Here is a 15,022-nt window from a genome sequence, read left to right on the forward strand (position 1 = left end):
AGTGTAATAAATAAAAAAGAAAGAAAGAAAGAATGATTATGAATATTATAGGGAAAATCTTCATTTATTAAATTCAAAGGAAACCATCAAATTTAATTAAAATTTGATTTACAAAATTATTAAATTATAAACTTAACTATATATATATATATTTTTTTTTTCAAGTATTCTCCACTCTTCCACTAGTCTAAGAACTTTTCATTGATGAACTCTTAATAGAGGGGTATATCGAGACTAATGAAGAAAGTGAACTCACTATAATGAAGAGCAATATAAACTTCCCATAAGTGTGCTCTCATTATTTATAGAATATCTCATAACTTGTAATTAAACCAATAGATTTCATTATTCTAACTGATAGTTATTTTCAATACTTCACAAGCAAAGTTTCATTGTTTTCTTAGAACAAAATATAATGAAACTTAGAACATGATTCCTGTCAAGTATAATTAAGTGATGAAAATTCATTCATTCATTTCACTCAGGAAAACTCATTCGGCAAAACAAGTAACCAGAAAGACACACGTCATCAAAAGAAAATGCGTGGCCTCACAGCTTGAATTGCTTCCGTAGTAATCAAAATCATCTCAAAGCAAACTTAGCAATTAGAATGATCATTGAGAGTAACTGCATTTCGTTTAAGTTTGGGCATGGTTGTATGCAAAATTTCAAGAAATGAGTTATCATTATAAAATTTCCATGTTGTTCAAGCTTTAACACACCGAGAAACTGTCATTGTCTGTCAGTTTCTTCTCTTCAAGCTTTAAGAGACTAAGAAACTGACAGAAAACCACAAACACACCAAATAAACATATAAAGGGAAATTTCTAGAAGTTCACTTTATTATGAACGAGTATTAAAACATATATTATATACAAGGGTGGTCTGAAAAGTTCTCGGCCTAACAACGAAACGAATTTATAATTTCAAAATTATTTTTATTTTTCAACATACTGTCCCTTAAGATTAATACATTTATTCTAGCACCATTACTCCATCCCTGTAGTGGTTCTCAGTATGATTTGCAAAATACCCTTCTAGAGCAGCAATCATCTATTGATTCGAAGAAAAACGCCGACCAGCGAGGAAGAGTTTTAGTTTCGGGAAGAGATAAAAGTCAGAGGGAGCCAAATCCGGGGAATCGGGTGGATGTTCCAACAATTCATAGTGCAGATGCCTTAATTTTCCCATTGCCAAAATACTTTTGTGGACAGGTGCATTCTCCTGATGAAAGATTATTTTTTTCTTCTGCAAACCGGGTCTTTTCTCACGAATTTTTTCGTTTAGTCTGGTTAAAAGATCGGAATAATATTCCCTGGTTATTGTTTTACCCTTTTCAAGATAATTAATAAACAAAATCCCTTAGCATCCCAAAACACCGATGCCATGAACTTGCCTTCTTTGGCACTGAACAACCTGCTTCTATCCACTGTTTTGACTGCTATTTGGATTCTGGTGTGTAATGGTGAATTCAAGTCTCATCCATAGTAATAAATCGACACACAAAATCAGTTTTATTCTTGTTAAAACGCTCCAAGCACTGCTCAGAGATTTTTATGCGAGTAAGTTTTTGATCTGCTGTGAGCAAGCGCGGCACCCATCTTCCGCAAAGCTTTTTCATATGCAATTCTTCATGAAAATATATCCTACACGTTCTTTTGAAATGCCTACAGTCTCAGCAATTTCACGCACTTTGACTCGCCGGTCATTCAATACCATATCGTGCACTTGATCAATGATTTCTGGTATTGTTACATTTTTTTGGACGTCCTTCACGTGGATCATCTTCAAGGCTGGTATGGCCACGTTTAAACTTGGCAGCCCATTTCTTAATTTTCGAAAACAATGGAGAAGAGTGCCCATAAACTTTTATGAACTTGGAATGAATTTCTTTTGGCGTTAAACCTTCTTTTACAAAGAATTTTATAACCGCACGATACTCAATTTTATCCAATTCAAGGGATTCAGACAATGCTTTTGTTTCAGATAGCTGTATTAAACAAACTACTTGATAGAATGACTTGCAATTTCACATGGATGCTTAGTTATGACAGATGTACCAACTTAGAAAAAAAAAATCTTGCCGATAATGTTGCCATCTATGGTCGAGGCCGAGAACTTTTCAGACCATCCTCGTGTAATTAAAAAAAAGGTATAAATAGTTAATTGTCTTCTCAATGCATCTAAGCTGAGAAAAGGTTTGTTAAAAGTTTCATTTGATTGATAAAAAAGAGAAGGTAGGATAAATAATTCCACATACGCTAACACAAAATCATTATGGTAAATTTTGTCCTATAATGACATGCAATTTTATTATTTCTAGGCTACCTCATCACTTATTTACCTTGCATGATATAAATTATTCATTTTAACAGTAGCAAATGGGATGGACGTCGGACCTATTTTAAGAATTCCCTGTGTAGAATAAACATCCCCGAACGTTCAGTATACATTAATAAATTGAAAAAAAAAAGAAGAAGAAATCTTTCAATATAATTAAAATGCAAACATTTTAGGAGGAATAAAATATTCTTAATCAGAAATGATACCATTAAAGAGAGCATTCCATTAATCACAAGTACTCCTACGTCCATGGAGACATATTAGACGTTAGCTTTGTGCTAGAAGCTATACAGAAGGCACCATATCAACAGTATAAAAATGCTAATTTAAGGTACGAGTACAATGAGTATCAACAAAAAGTCTCTTCAGAAACAAGATCTAAAGTCAATTATATAATGGATCTCTCGACTGGCAAAACACTATTTCGAATTAAGATATGATCAAGAGATGATTTTTGCTTTCAGATGAACTATACAAAAATAGTAGCAAATGAAATTATTATATTTAATTAATCGCTGTTTCCTCATCTAAAAAGTGGTATTTTGTTAGTTCATATTTGTATTTTTTTTTATGACAGTCTCACAAAAGAGTGAGACTGTCAGAAAAGACGTCTCACTCTTTTGTGCAGAGGAGTCTATTGTATTTTAGGATCAATGATGAGCAAAATATTACATAATAAAGAAACTTAGCTCTAAGATCAAACATGGGACGCTTTCAATAAGCAGAATGATGGTCTCAGACCTGGCGATGGAACTCTTCTAATACTTTAAGACATCCACCCATATGAACATAGCCTATTAAGAGCGAAAACTCTATCCATTCGGCCAACTAAGTCGTAAGCATAGTAATTACATTGCTAAATGCATTTTATGAGACTGATAAATGGTAAGTTATTACCCAATTTCTCGTAAGAAGTTTTACCTTTAACAAACTCTGGTTTCGTCTTCAAACAAACTTAATTATTATACACCCTCCACCTTTTCTATTTTGTAGTTTATTCTCTATTTTGTAGTTTATTGTTTCACGACCAGCGAGGGGAATCCTCGCGAGCGATTCACGCTGAATAGTTAAAATGTTTTGAAACATGCAAATAGGTTTTCTATTAGCTTCTGTTCAAGTTGATGCCGTTTATATGAAGATGTCTATCATTAGGTCCGAAAAGTCGAAAACTACCTTCCTCTTCACACAAATTCACGGGAATTTCCATTTCTGTTATGTTATATTATATATGTAGTGTTACGGCAAGTACACTTCCTATTATATTTCCTACAAGGAAGGCAACTGGAAACCACCTTGCTCATAATCATCTCCCATGGTTTCAAGCTGTAACCCTCTTATAAGAGGCCACAGGAGAGGAGAGGATAGGATTATATTTCCTACAGAATTCTTTCCGAATGGATTTTGATAAAATTCAGAGATTTTTATTAAAATTTATTCAGTTTTTAAATTCAGTTTAAATCATACCATTTTAGCACTTAATCTGTGCACAATAGTCTACCAAATTATTATTATTATTATTATTATTATTATTAATCATACACATAGTTCATCGTACCATGCGTGAATGCATTCACTGTCTCCATAATCACCACACTCTTGGCAATGCATTCCAATCAGTCACCATTCTCCACGCGAAGAGCCTGCTCCCCCCCCCCCCGCTCACATCTTCTTATACACCTTCCAAGGACGATGACTTCTTGTTCTCTCTCTATTTTCCCCCATTCCATTTAAAGTATCTTCAACATTAATCTGCTAATAGCCTCTTAGCAACTTGTATGTCTCAATCATATCCCTCTCCTCCTATCCACTAGTTTCTGCAAATTGCATTTCCTCAATCTTTCTTCATATTCAACATTCCAAAGATCATCAACTACCTTAGTCAATCGTCTCTGGAACCTTTCCAACATATCTTAATCTCTTTGAAAACCAGGTGACCAAATATGTGCATAATACTCCCTCCATACGCGGTCTGATCAAACCCTATAACAGAACCATAACGTTTTTACTTTAGTGTGCTCTGCATCATTACCATAATTCGCTGTGCTGTCCTTGCAATTTTAGCAATGTTTCGCCTAAGTTTCAAGTTCTTTCCCACAATCACTTCCAGATCCTTATCTTTTCCCTCCCCAAAATATTACCATCAACCGTATACTCTGCATCCCAACTTTGCTTTCCTAATATTAAAAACTTACATTTTGAAGCATCGCATGCCTATTCGGCGATGGAAATGCAAAATGGAGGAATTGTTTAATTCACCCCTAATATAAAATTTTTCACTACTTCTATTGCTGTATATTGCTAATATTAATATAAAGAAGGAGAAGAAGGAAAGGATGAGGAGGTGGGAGCAGGAGAATATCAATAAAAATAACTAAATTAAATTCATCATCATCATCATCATTTTCTGGTGAATATCCTAAAGGGAGGTGCCAGATATTATGACAATTCTACACAACTGATTGCATGACTAGTTTCTTATCAACGACATTACTGTTAGCAGTATGTAACCTGTCTGGTCTCATTTGATCAGCCTTCACATTATGTTCGAAGGTGACTTATCAGGTAGGGATCCCCTTCCCTCCTGGAAACTTTTTTTTTTAATCTGGCATCGCAGAAAACCCTCTAGAGAACACAGGCAATTAAAAGACATAATGAACTATTTCTAATAAATGGCCACAATCCAACAATGCAAGAATTATGAGACCAGAAATTATGGTCTATAACGATTTTTATTTTATTATTTATTTATTTGTAAAGTGCTCCTAACTGTATCAACCCCACCTACATCTCAGCGTTCCTCTGAGTCTTTTTTCCTGCCATTTCTTCATCAAACACTGATTTTACTGACCTTGTTTCTCTTATGACCCTTCAATAATGTGAACAGATCTTGGATTAGATCTGTTCACATTCTGGAATACTAACAATAAAGTTCCTTCATTGATCTTCATTTTAAATATAATTCTGCCATCAATGTCATCTGTTCACTCCTAATTTTCTTCAGAACTCATATATGTATAGCTCCAGAACTTTGATCAACTATTTATTTTTATTTACAACTTTCAGATTCATAATTTAAAATCTTTTGAACGCTGTCTTGTATACTTAAAATTGCTAACATGTTTAACCTGTGCTAGACTTTAATGAAAATGTGGTTCACGTGTTTCGGGTTTCCTATTTTTCATAGTTTGTCTTTTTTTTTTTTATGCTGATTTACATGGAAGATTTGTCATAGTAACACATTTCTTGAAGATGTAGCAACTTAATATCTCCTTTATGAATGTCAGGTTTAATATCTTTTATGAATATCAGGTTTAATATACGAAAAACTTTTATATCACCATATTTCAACATTACAAGTTGGATGTCAGCTACTCCAGCTGCATTTCCATATTTCAGGTTTCTAATGTGACTGTCCGAGGAGGTCACATTTGTGACCTGAAATCTAAGGTCGCTAGTATACTCAAACGTTAAGGAATCGAATACTAGTTAAAGAATGAATGTTGAAGTCAGCATCTGCTGACTTCACCGTTCATTCTTTTCGGTGATTGTTTTGTAAGTTAATTTTGTTTGTTTGTTTGTTACGGTGAGATTTACTGTTACAAATAACTCTAGAAAATAATTAATATATATATATTTATTTATTTATTGGTTGAAGATGTAAATAGCATGGGTTACTATTCGTAATATTTCGCTAATTATCTCAATTATTTATTAAAATAGCAGAGCAGAAGTGGGTAACAAGATCCAAGTGAAAGAATCACCAAATTTAAATGCAATCTGGAGGGGTCAGAACAAGGATCATCCCGGGAAGTTGAATAAAAGTGTGGTTAGTAGAGGTGTGAGGACTAGATTTTTTGCTTGGAGAGTGGCAGATGAGTGGAATGGGTTGCCAGAGTCAGTTATAAGTGCTTTGTTTGTTCATGGTTCTAAGGAGGGGTATGATAGTTTGTGTAATGAGTCGTCAGACTCCATGGAGGCGCTCGTAAAAATAAAAAATAAAAATAATAATAATTATTATTTATTATTATTTTATTTAATAAAAAATAAAATAATAATAAATAATAATAATAGATATGTTCATGCGTTTCTGGAAAGCAATAACAACGCTTCATGATTTTATGTGAATTAATTGGTCCATTAACTAAGTAATGAATAATATTTAGATTTTCTTTGCAAATTACTGTTATACCGATCGGAAAGTCATTGATAATGTTAAAACTTATAGAAAATGTGCCCATGGATACATAGTGAGGTTGATTTCAAGAACGGCGAAGTCCATATCAAAGATATACTTCATATCAAAGTATATCTTTGAAATCAAAGGTATACTTCAGATCAATATAGCTCCGGTAGGATTTCTTCGAAGTCTTTTGGCTGGAAAGACCTAGGTTAGAATCCCATCTATGAGGTAAAGAAACTTTAGTAGGATTTTTCCACTGAAGGTGAGTTAGCTGGCTTCATACAGAAGTGAAAAGGTTTTTCCTACAGAAAGTGCGGGTTTTACGATTTTTAAATACAGCCATATGATACGCACAGAACTCGGAAAAAGTAATCACTTGGGGAATTATTATTTGACCGGAGTGAACCAAAGAAAGGCTGAAATAACTTGTTTTACTAATTTATTGATACACAAGTTCCAACCTCCTTTGACTGTAATCATATAATCCGCGAAAGCTTTGGCAGTAAACGGGACATTCAGTAGATCGTTACCACTGTTTTCCATTGTAAATATGGGCAAAAATGTAGTGCAATGTTTACGAATTGAAAATTATTCTATCGTGAAGCATTAGATATTGTATTTAATTTTAGGAATAACGCGAAGCCAAGAAACAATTAGGGGAGTCTTTAACTGGAATAAATCCAAAAATGTAATATCGGTGATATTGCTATTCCGTCGGTGTGCATCCCACAACTAGCACATCCAGATAATACACCCCTGCTAACCACCTTATTCTAAAATTATGGTTATGCAAGTTAATCTGAGCAGGTTGTGGGCTGTAAGTACTGTGGGTTATTATAACAACTTTAGGCCAATACGAATATTTTAAACTATTTTAACATACCATAAAATGCCTTATATTTTTATTAAACGTGAAAATCAAAGATGATAGAGGTACCTTATTTTCAGTAGTTTCTTGAAATCCTCTATTTTAATAATAGAAAAACAACAGCTTTATTTGTAGATAATTGTCCACAATTCATGATTTTCACAGTATAGTATTTTATTATTATTTTATGAGTAAATATTGCTGGTCAAGCCTAACTCTGAATTAAAAATAATTAAATACTCTATTGCTTGCTTAAAATATATATAATAGTATACTGAGGAAATGTAATGTTAACGTTAATAAGGGCTCTCGCCCATTTAAGAAACCTAGCTTGTCCGTTGATTTGCCAAATCCACAGTAATCCACACTTCTCATAATAATCTCACGTGTCTTACTGTCTAAATAAATCAATCCATTTTTATGCTTTATGATAACTACACCTCTTATTAAAATCAAATGCAAGACTCGTTTTGGATTTTTTCCCCCTGATTTGTACAGCTGAATATCCTTAAGCAGTGGGATCCTTAAACGAAGAATTTGTTTAAGGATCCTACTGCTTAATAGCCCACATTTTAATAGAAGTGTGCGACTTTTTCAGAGAATTAGATATTCCCATTAACAAAGAGAATTGAGGATTACAACAGCAAAAGAATCAGCAAACTATCAGTCTTCAATTCCAGAACTAAATATTGAATAAAGTAGTACTACTACAATATGTGAAAAGAAGGGAGATAGCAAAAGGATTAAAATTACCTTTCTACTATTTTACAATACTCGCATTATTTTCGCTCTCACCGATATCTACATCGCAAGTACAGCAAGAGCACAGACAAAATACTACAGTAACAGCCAAAAAAGCCAAGAAAAAAAAAATGAACTTGGTGTTGTGCTTGACAAGTTGAAGAGTAGGTGGAAAAGAAAGCTCTGTAGACTGGGACAACGGTGATTTGTGGCGTCACGAGACGAAGAACACTCCTGCTGTCAAATGTTGCTTACCCGTCTTTAACATGAGGTGCTACAGGAAGAAAGAAGTGAAAGAGCGAGAGTGGTTCCAGTTGTATGGGGTTGTTAACACTGAAGTGTGGCGCCCGATGCATGACGTAGAATAAATAAACAGGTATAGAGAGCCAAGATACACTCTGACAGCTCTCCCCGGTTGCATATCTGTTGTGGGTGTTGAGTTTTTAAATGAGCAGGCTCACAAAGGGAGACACCTTGAAATGTCAACAATAAAATAACATAACTAGGTTTAATTATTTTTCAGATCTTTTAAAATATAATTAATATTCACTTTCATTGATAGTACTAATCTATTATTAGCCTTTTTGTTTGGCTAAAAGAGAACGCCCTACAAAACTATAGAAATGAATAATATTTAGTTAATACTGGGTTTGTTTCGACAATGAGATCATCAGTGCACATTGGCCCTCGTTTGCGAGCTCGTAATTCTCCTTAAGCACTCTTCTTTTCTATAATATCAACATAAACGCACGTGGAGCTGATTGCAAAGAATATGCTTTACAGCAACCCCAGGAAAGTTAAAGACAACATGTAGGGTTAAAGAGCATCGGTTACTAAAAGGAAAGAAAGAATTCAAGAAGAACGAAGGTCCAAAATAGATCAACATTAGCTTAATTTGGAACATAATGAGTTACTTGAGTTTCCAATAACAATCATAAAGTAAGAAAATTCTGAGCGTTTTCGTCTGCATATGCAATTAATACCACTGAACTTTTTTTTGTTGTTTTGAATAGAAAGGGATAATTAATGACTGACAGAGTGACACATAATTAACAGAGAAAATAGTCTTTCACTAGTTTCTCCGTCGACAAACATATGCAAACGAAAACATTCAGAAAAAAAAAAAAAACGCGAAAAATATTCTAGTCTGAATTTGTAAATCAAATATGCCACCCTCTTCAAAGCAATATTTTTTTTATTCTAACTTTCAATGTAATTTGTATTATTTTTAATCGGCTACTTTTTTATTGGCTATTTTCCATATCCCATCACACTTTCTATTCATGTGTTAGTTCCAATGGTTTGCCATTATGAAATAAGTTAATAATTTTTTCACTTCTATCTTCATATAAGATCAGCTAATTCATCTTCAGACAAATAAGCGTTTGTAAATGTTTTTTTTTTTTTTTTCACTTTACTTGACCTCAGATTTTTAATAAAAGTTACGGAAGCTCTATTTAAATGTCTTATATTCAACTATTTTGGAAAAATTAAATGTTAACACTTTATCATTTAATGATTTTTTTTTCGTAGAAACTTAGCATTTTTGTGATAAATAGAATATCACGCGACATTTGACTTTTCTTATGTGTATCAAAAAATATTTTGTGAAAATATACTGTGGACTGCATTAGATTAAACCAGTGGTCGCCAAAGTGGTCGATATCGACCCCCCAGGGGTCGATATAACATTGTTAGGGGTCGATTCGGGCTCAGGGGTAGATTGGGGGGGTCGATAGAAAAATATAAGCCATCATTGTTCGGGTAATATATTAATTCGGTAAACTTGGATTACCTCCATCCTGAATGACTACGCAATTAAGAGTGAATCATGGGAACAGTGACATGAATAGGACCTGTAAGATGGAGCAAGGTCATGAAAATAGTTACGGAGGCCAATCAAGTAGGCCAAAATGACGTATTTACCAATAAAGGGATGTCGGTGGTTTTATATAAATATATTTTATATATTATTTATTCCTCCTATCAAATATGTAATGTTAAGAAGGACGTCAAAAACAAAAACGTATCCCTTTGACATTAAGCCAATATAATAATATATACTATATTATGCGTACAATAAACACTGTAACTATAAAATAAACAATCTAAAAACTCACATAAGCGTCTTTTTTGCTTGTCCTATTATAATTACGTAATAATAAAATAGAGGGGGTCGATAAAAAGTCAAGAAACGCCTGAAGGGGTCGACGGTCAAAGAAGTTTGGCGACCCCTGGATTAAACCAACACGTTCAACTGATTTTGTTTCAAAACAATGGATATAATGGGCATTATAATCTACCGACCAAAAAGGAATAGTTCTCTTTTTTTTCTTTTCTTTCGTATTTAGCTTTGTCATAATTTTAATTTTATTTTCCTTTTACTATCTATTAATTTCACTCACAGTCCAATTTATTTCATTTCTTCTACTTGAGTAGTTTTCTTTTACTATTTTCTATTTCGTTTTCAGTACTTTTTTTTACATTATGCTTACAGTTGATTTTACTGATTTATCAAATCAGAAAGATCAATTGTGCATTTCTTATGTATTGAATTTCTTCAAAAAAAAAAAAAAATTAACGGTCTACTCCTGAATGATTATAAACATATTTTCCAACTCTGATTTTGTCCCTTTTCTTCCGTCCCCTTCTCAGCTTTCTCAAGGATGGTATAATAATTTTGGAAGCATCCACGAACAGTTATATTCGAATAACAGTCAGCCATAACTTACAGCACGTGTGTACACCACGACATGATACCTGCTAGACATAAATGAGTTTAATGGATCTAAAAGCTGTGTCGGTGTTAAAAAGGGAGACTACTTCAAAATATGAGAGTTAGAGGTCATGGAAATTCTCATCGATCTTTATGGTAAACGTAATAATAATAATAACACGAAAGAGGAAAAAAAAGATCGAGATATTACATTTGCAATATAACAGTGCAAATCTTTCTTTCTATCTATCTGCACATACATCGAGATCCCAAAAATAGCATAGAAAATAGCCATATAAAAAAGAAATAATTATGACCTCCCCCAGTCATTATACTCCAACACGATCGCTGTGTAGTGCTTCTCTTTATATATTTCGTATAGTGCTGGAAATAACCCAACTATTTCCGTGCGCTTGTCGAGGTAGTGTTACCATTAAAGAATTATACGCGAGATTTTCGTGTCCCAAAGGAGATCCACCATAATCTCTGAAACATGTTTATACTTTCTTAACTCAGTACGTATTCTGCTCTCGTGATAAGACTGCGGAAACCGCCGCCTTCTCCGTAAGTTTGCTGGTGATTCGTGCTGTGGGTGGTCCAAAGGCTGTCCAATCGAGTGCCGAATGTGCCATAAACCTTTTCGCCGGCGTTCTGAAAAGAGGCATTTCTATTCAGGTGTGTCAGACGAGCATCATGGATCCTGCGATGCTCTTGCAGCACCAGCAGCAGCAACAACAGCAACAACAACAACAACAGCAGCAACAGTTGCCTATATCTTCTTCTGCTCTCCCTCTTAGAATCGGAGGTAAGCACAACACGTTACGTCTTTATCGCCTTGAAGTAAAAATCACGGAAAGATAACAGAGATAAGAGGCGAAGGTCTCAAGAGTCCTCTTCAATTACCGGTTTATTTTTATTCAAGAATGATTTTCTCTTTTTTTATCGCTTGCTTAATTCGGTTTGCAATTTCGTGAACTTAGAATTTTGGCTAGCACTTATTCTGTATTTCTTATTTTAAGGGTACAAAAAGTTGTTTTAAGTTTGTTTTAAAAAGAACTGTTTTTATGACCAGTTTTTTTTTTCCTTTTTACTGTTAACTTGACTTCGATTCTTACATATGATATTAGAAACCCATTTCGTTGTATAAGAATTGGTATTGGTTTTAAGCGTTGGATATAATTAAATAACCCATAAGAATTCATAGCAGTGATTGCCAGATTTAATGTAGTTTAACAGTTTTTTTTTTTTTTTAGTTGTAGGCAGTAATTATTATTATTATTATCGTTACGTGACGCAAATAAGGATGTATCGTCTTTATTTTATTAGTATCTAAAAGTTTAAAATATTATTATCTCAATGTTAGTGATTAAAATAAGATCTTTCGTCTTATTGCAAACAGTGTTTAATTGTCTTTATTGTTTGATATAGACAGATTACAAATGTCTACATTTGTAATCTGTCTCTTAAGGTTTAGAATTCCCGTTTGTATAATTTCTAGAACACAGCAATCGCATTGCGGTAAACAACATACACGATACTCGCTTCAAATCACGTGAATGGGATTGGGATTCGAATTTGAATTCGCACCCTTGACACCGATTCTCCCTTCCCCTCCTAAAGTGGGACCAATTTGCAAAAATTATAGATGTAATCACAACTGTTGATTGGCTTTCATATTACTACAAGCATGAATTCGTATTATTTAAAACTCACTTTATTTTGAATTAAAGAAATGCGCAAAATGTCTGTTTGAGGTGAATGTCTGTATGTTTCTGTTAAAATTGCTATTAAACATACATACACGATACATAACCCGTGAATTACAACGCATTCATTAGCACTCTGGTGCTAATGAATGTGTTGTAATTTAATAAAACATGTTATTAAATAACAGCATGTAATCAAAGATAATCCATTTAATAATTAGAAGAAGGAATATAATAATAATAACATATGAGATGATGAAAATGAATTACTGAGATTTGTGAAGACGAAAGAACTCCCTAAATTTTCGCATTAAGCCATTTTCGTTTATATAATGCTAAATAATAATAATGTATATAATATACTGTTATTATTTATTTATTTTCTTCGTTCTTCTGATCATTAACTAGATAATCCTCACTTGGCATCCCGTTTTAATAATACTTTGCTTTATAGATATGGTTTACTTGATTGTTTTCGTGTTTTGTATTCATGTTTTGTTCAATTTTATTTCTTTTTCAATGTTCCGTTATTTATATGCAACAAATTCAAATCATGCTCTATTCGCGTATTATATAAATTGTTACGTTGCAGTAATTCACAATGTGGTCCTGTTCACTAAATGATTTGTATTTATTTCCCATTCTGATTCATTTGAGTTCGGAACGAAGATTTATAATTATGCAGCAAAATGCGTGTTAACTAATAAATTATGAAACTACGTAGTAGTTATAAAACAATTCAAAAGTTCAGAAAATTCCAAAATCAGTCTTGCTGCTTGACTGCTAAATTAGGTAAAAATTTGAATGTAGCTAATACGACAGTAAAAAAAGAGAAATGTGGAACTTCGACGATTCACATTTCAGAAGAAAAGTACGTCTTTGGTTAAATTTTAGGTTTGTACTCGAGTCTCTCTTTTACCCATTTTCAGTATTTAATAATCATATTTATTAATTAAATATTTTAATATTTAATCCATTCCCCAATTCCCCTTATGTGTCAGCCATTGAGCGTAACATCTTAGAAATGTAGACAGGATTAATCCTGTATGCATCGTCTACTTTTACCGGTTTAACAAGAAATCCAAGTTACCTGTCGATGAAACCTTTCACATGGCACCGGACAACTGAACTTCGTTGCACGTCATGAAGGCTTTTCGTGTCCTAGACGGGATTCCAACCCACTTCTTTAAAACCAGAGGGCGTCGTCGAAAACTATTGAGTTACGGAGACTCATATTTAATAAATATATAATTAAATATAAGTATATAATTTATTTCAAATATATAATTATATATTCATAATAAGTGTAACACGAAGGAAGGTAGGGGAACAAGAGATGAGATTGAACTGTTAAGAATAGTAAGTGAAAGAAGCCTGGAAGTGAATAAAGAAGTTAATATCTGTTATATAGATTTTGAAAAAGCTTTTGACTTTGTAAAATGGGATAAGATGGTGGAAGTAATGGAAAAGATTGGTATAGATTGGAAAGACAGAAGGCTAATTAGTTCACTATACATGGGACAAACTGCCATGGTGAGAGACATATGGTACAACAGAACCAGGTATCATTGGACGAGGAGTAAGACAAGGCTGTTGTTCTCTGTCACCAAATTTGTTTAACATGTATTCTGAAGCAATGTTAAAAGAATTACTGGAGAATTCAGAAGAAGGAATAAAGATTGGAGGTAGACAAATATTTGCAATAAGATATGCAGATGACAAGGCATTATTATCAAATACTGAAACAGGACTACAACATCTGTTGAACAAATTACTGGAGTCATGTATCAATTATGGAATGAAAATTAAAATAAGAAAAACAAAGGTAATGAAAGTAACAAGAAAAGAGGCAAATATGGATATCAGAATAAATGGGAAAAAATTGAATGAAGTAAAGACATTTAAATATCTAGAAAGTGTTATTAGCAGTGATGGAAGATGTAAAAGTGACATAAAAGCAAGAATAGCGATGGGAAGAGATGTCCTTTAATAGAAAATGGAATTTATTCAGAAGTAAAATGGATAGAAAACCTAAAGAAAAGACTAATAAAATGTTATGTGTGGAGTGTTCCCCTCTATGCAGCTGAAAGTTGGACATTGAAGAAACAAGAAATTAAGATTCTGGAAAGCTTTGAGATGTGGATTTGGAGAAGGATGGAAAAAATCAAATGGATAGATAAAATAACTAATGAAGAGGTCTTAAAAAGAGTAGAAGAAGAAAGAAGTCTGTTAAGGAGGATAAAAAGAGGTAAGGGAAACTGGATCGGACATATCATATTCTGAGAGGGAATAGAATTAGCAGAGATGCCATCGAAGGAAAAATAGACGGAAAAAGACAGGTACACAACCTTGAAAGAGAAGGCTCAGAACCAGTGGCGTAGCTAGGGTGGTGCGGAGGGGGCGGTCCTCCCCGGGCGGCACTTTGAACCTTTTTGAACTTTTGCAGTTAATTCTAAAATACAGTCTCG

General features: G+C 33.4%; 1 protein-coding gene across 3 annotated transcripts in view; it reads left to right on the forward strand.

The window, feature by feature from the left end:
• Nucleotides 1-15,022, forward strand: part of LOC150098028 (band 7 protein AGAP004871-like) — a 271,678-nt gene that overhangs the window by 39,868 nt on the left and 216,788 nt on the right. The window contains exon 1 of one of the 3 annotated variants that reach the window (XM_090406499.1): nt 11,506-11,653. The exons of the other annotated variants lie outside the window; for them this stretch is intronic. Coding sequence (XP_090262625.1) covers nt 11,542-11,653 — 112 coding nt within the window. The 5' untranslated portion in view covers nt 11,506-11,541. Of the gene's footprint in view, nt 1-11,505; nt 11,654-15,022 lie in introns of those variants that run through there. 3 annotated transcript variants of the gene reach the window in all.

Source organism: Typopeltis vanoorti, chromosome 16 (assembly GCF_054136105.1).
Source record: "Typopeltis vanoorti isolate ZY-2024b chromosome 16, IOZ_Tvanoo_1.0, whole genome shotgun sequence".
NCBI classification, from domain to species: Eukaryota; Metazoa; Arthropoda; class Arachnida; order Uropygi; family Thelyphonidae; genus Typopeltis; species Typopeltis vanoorti.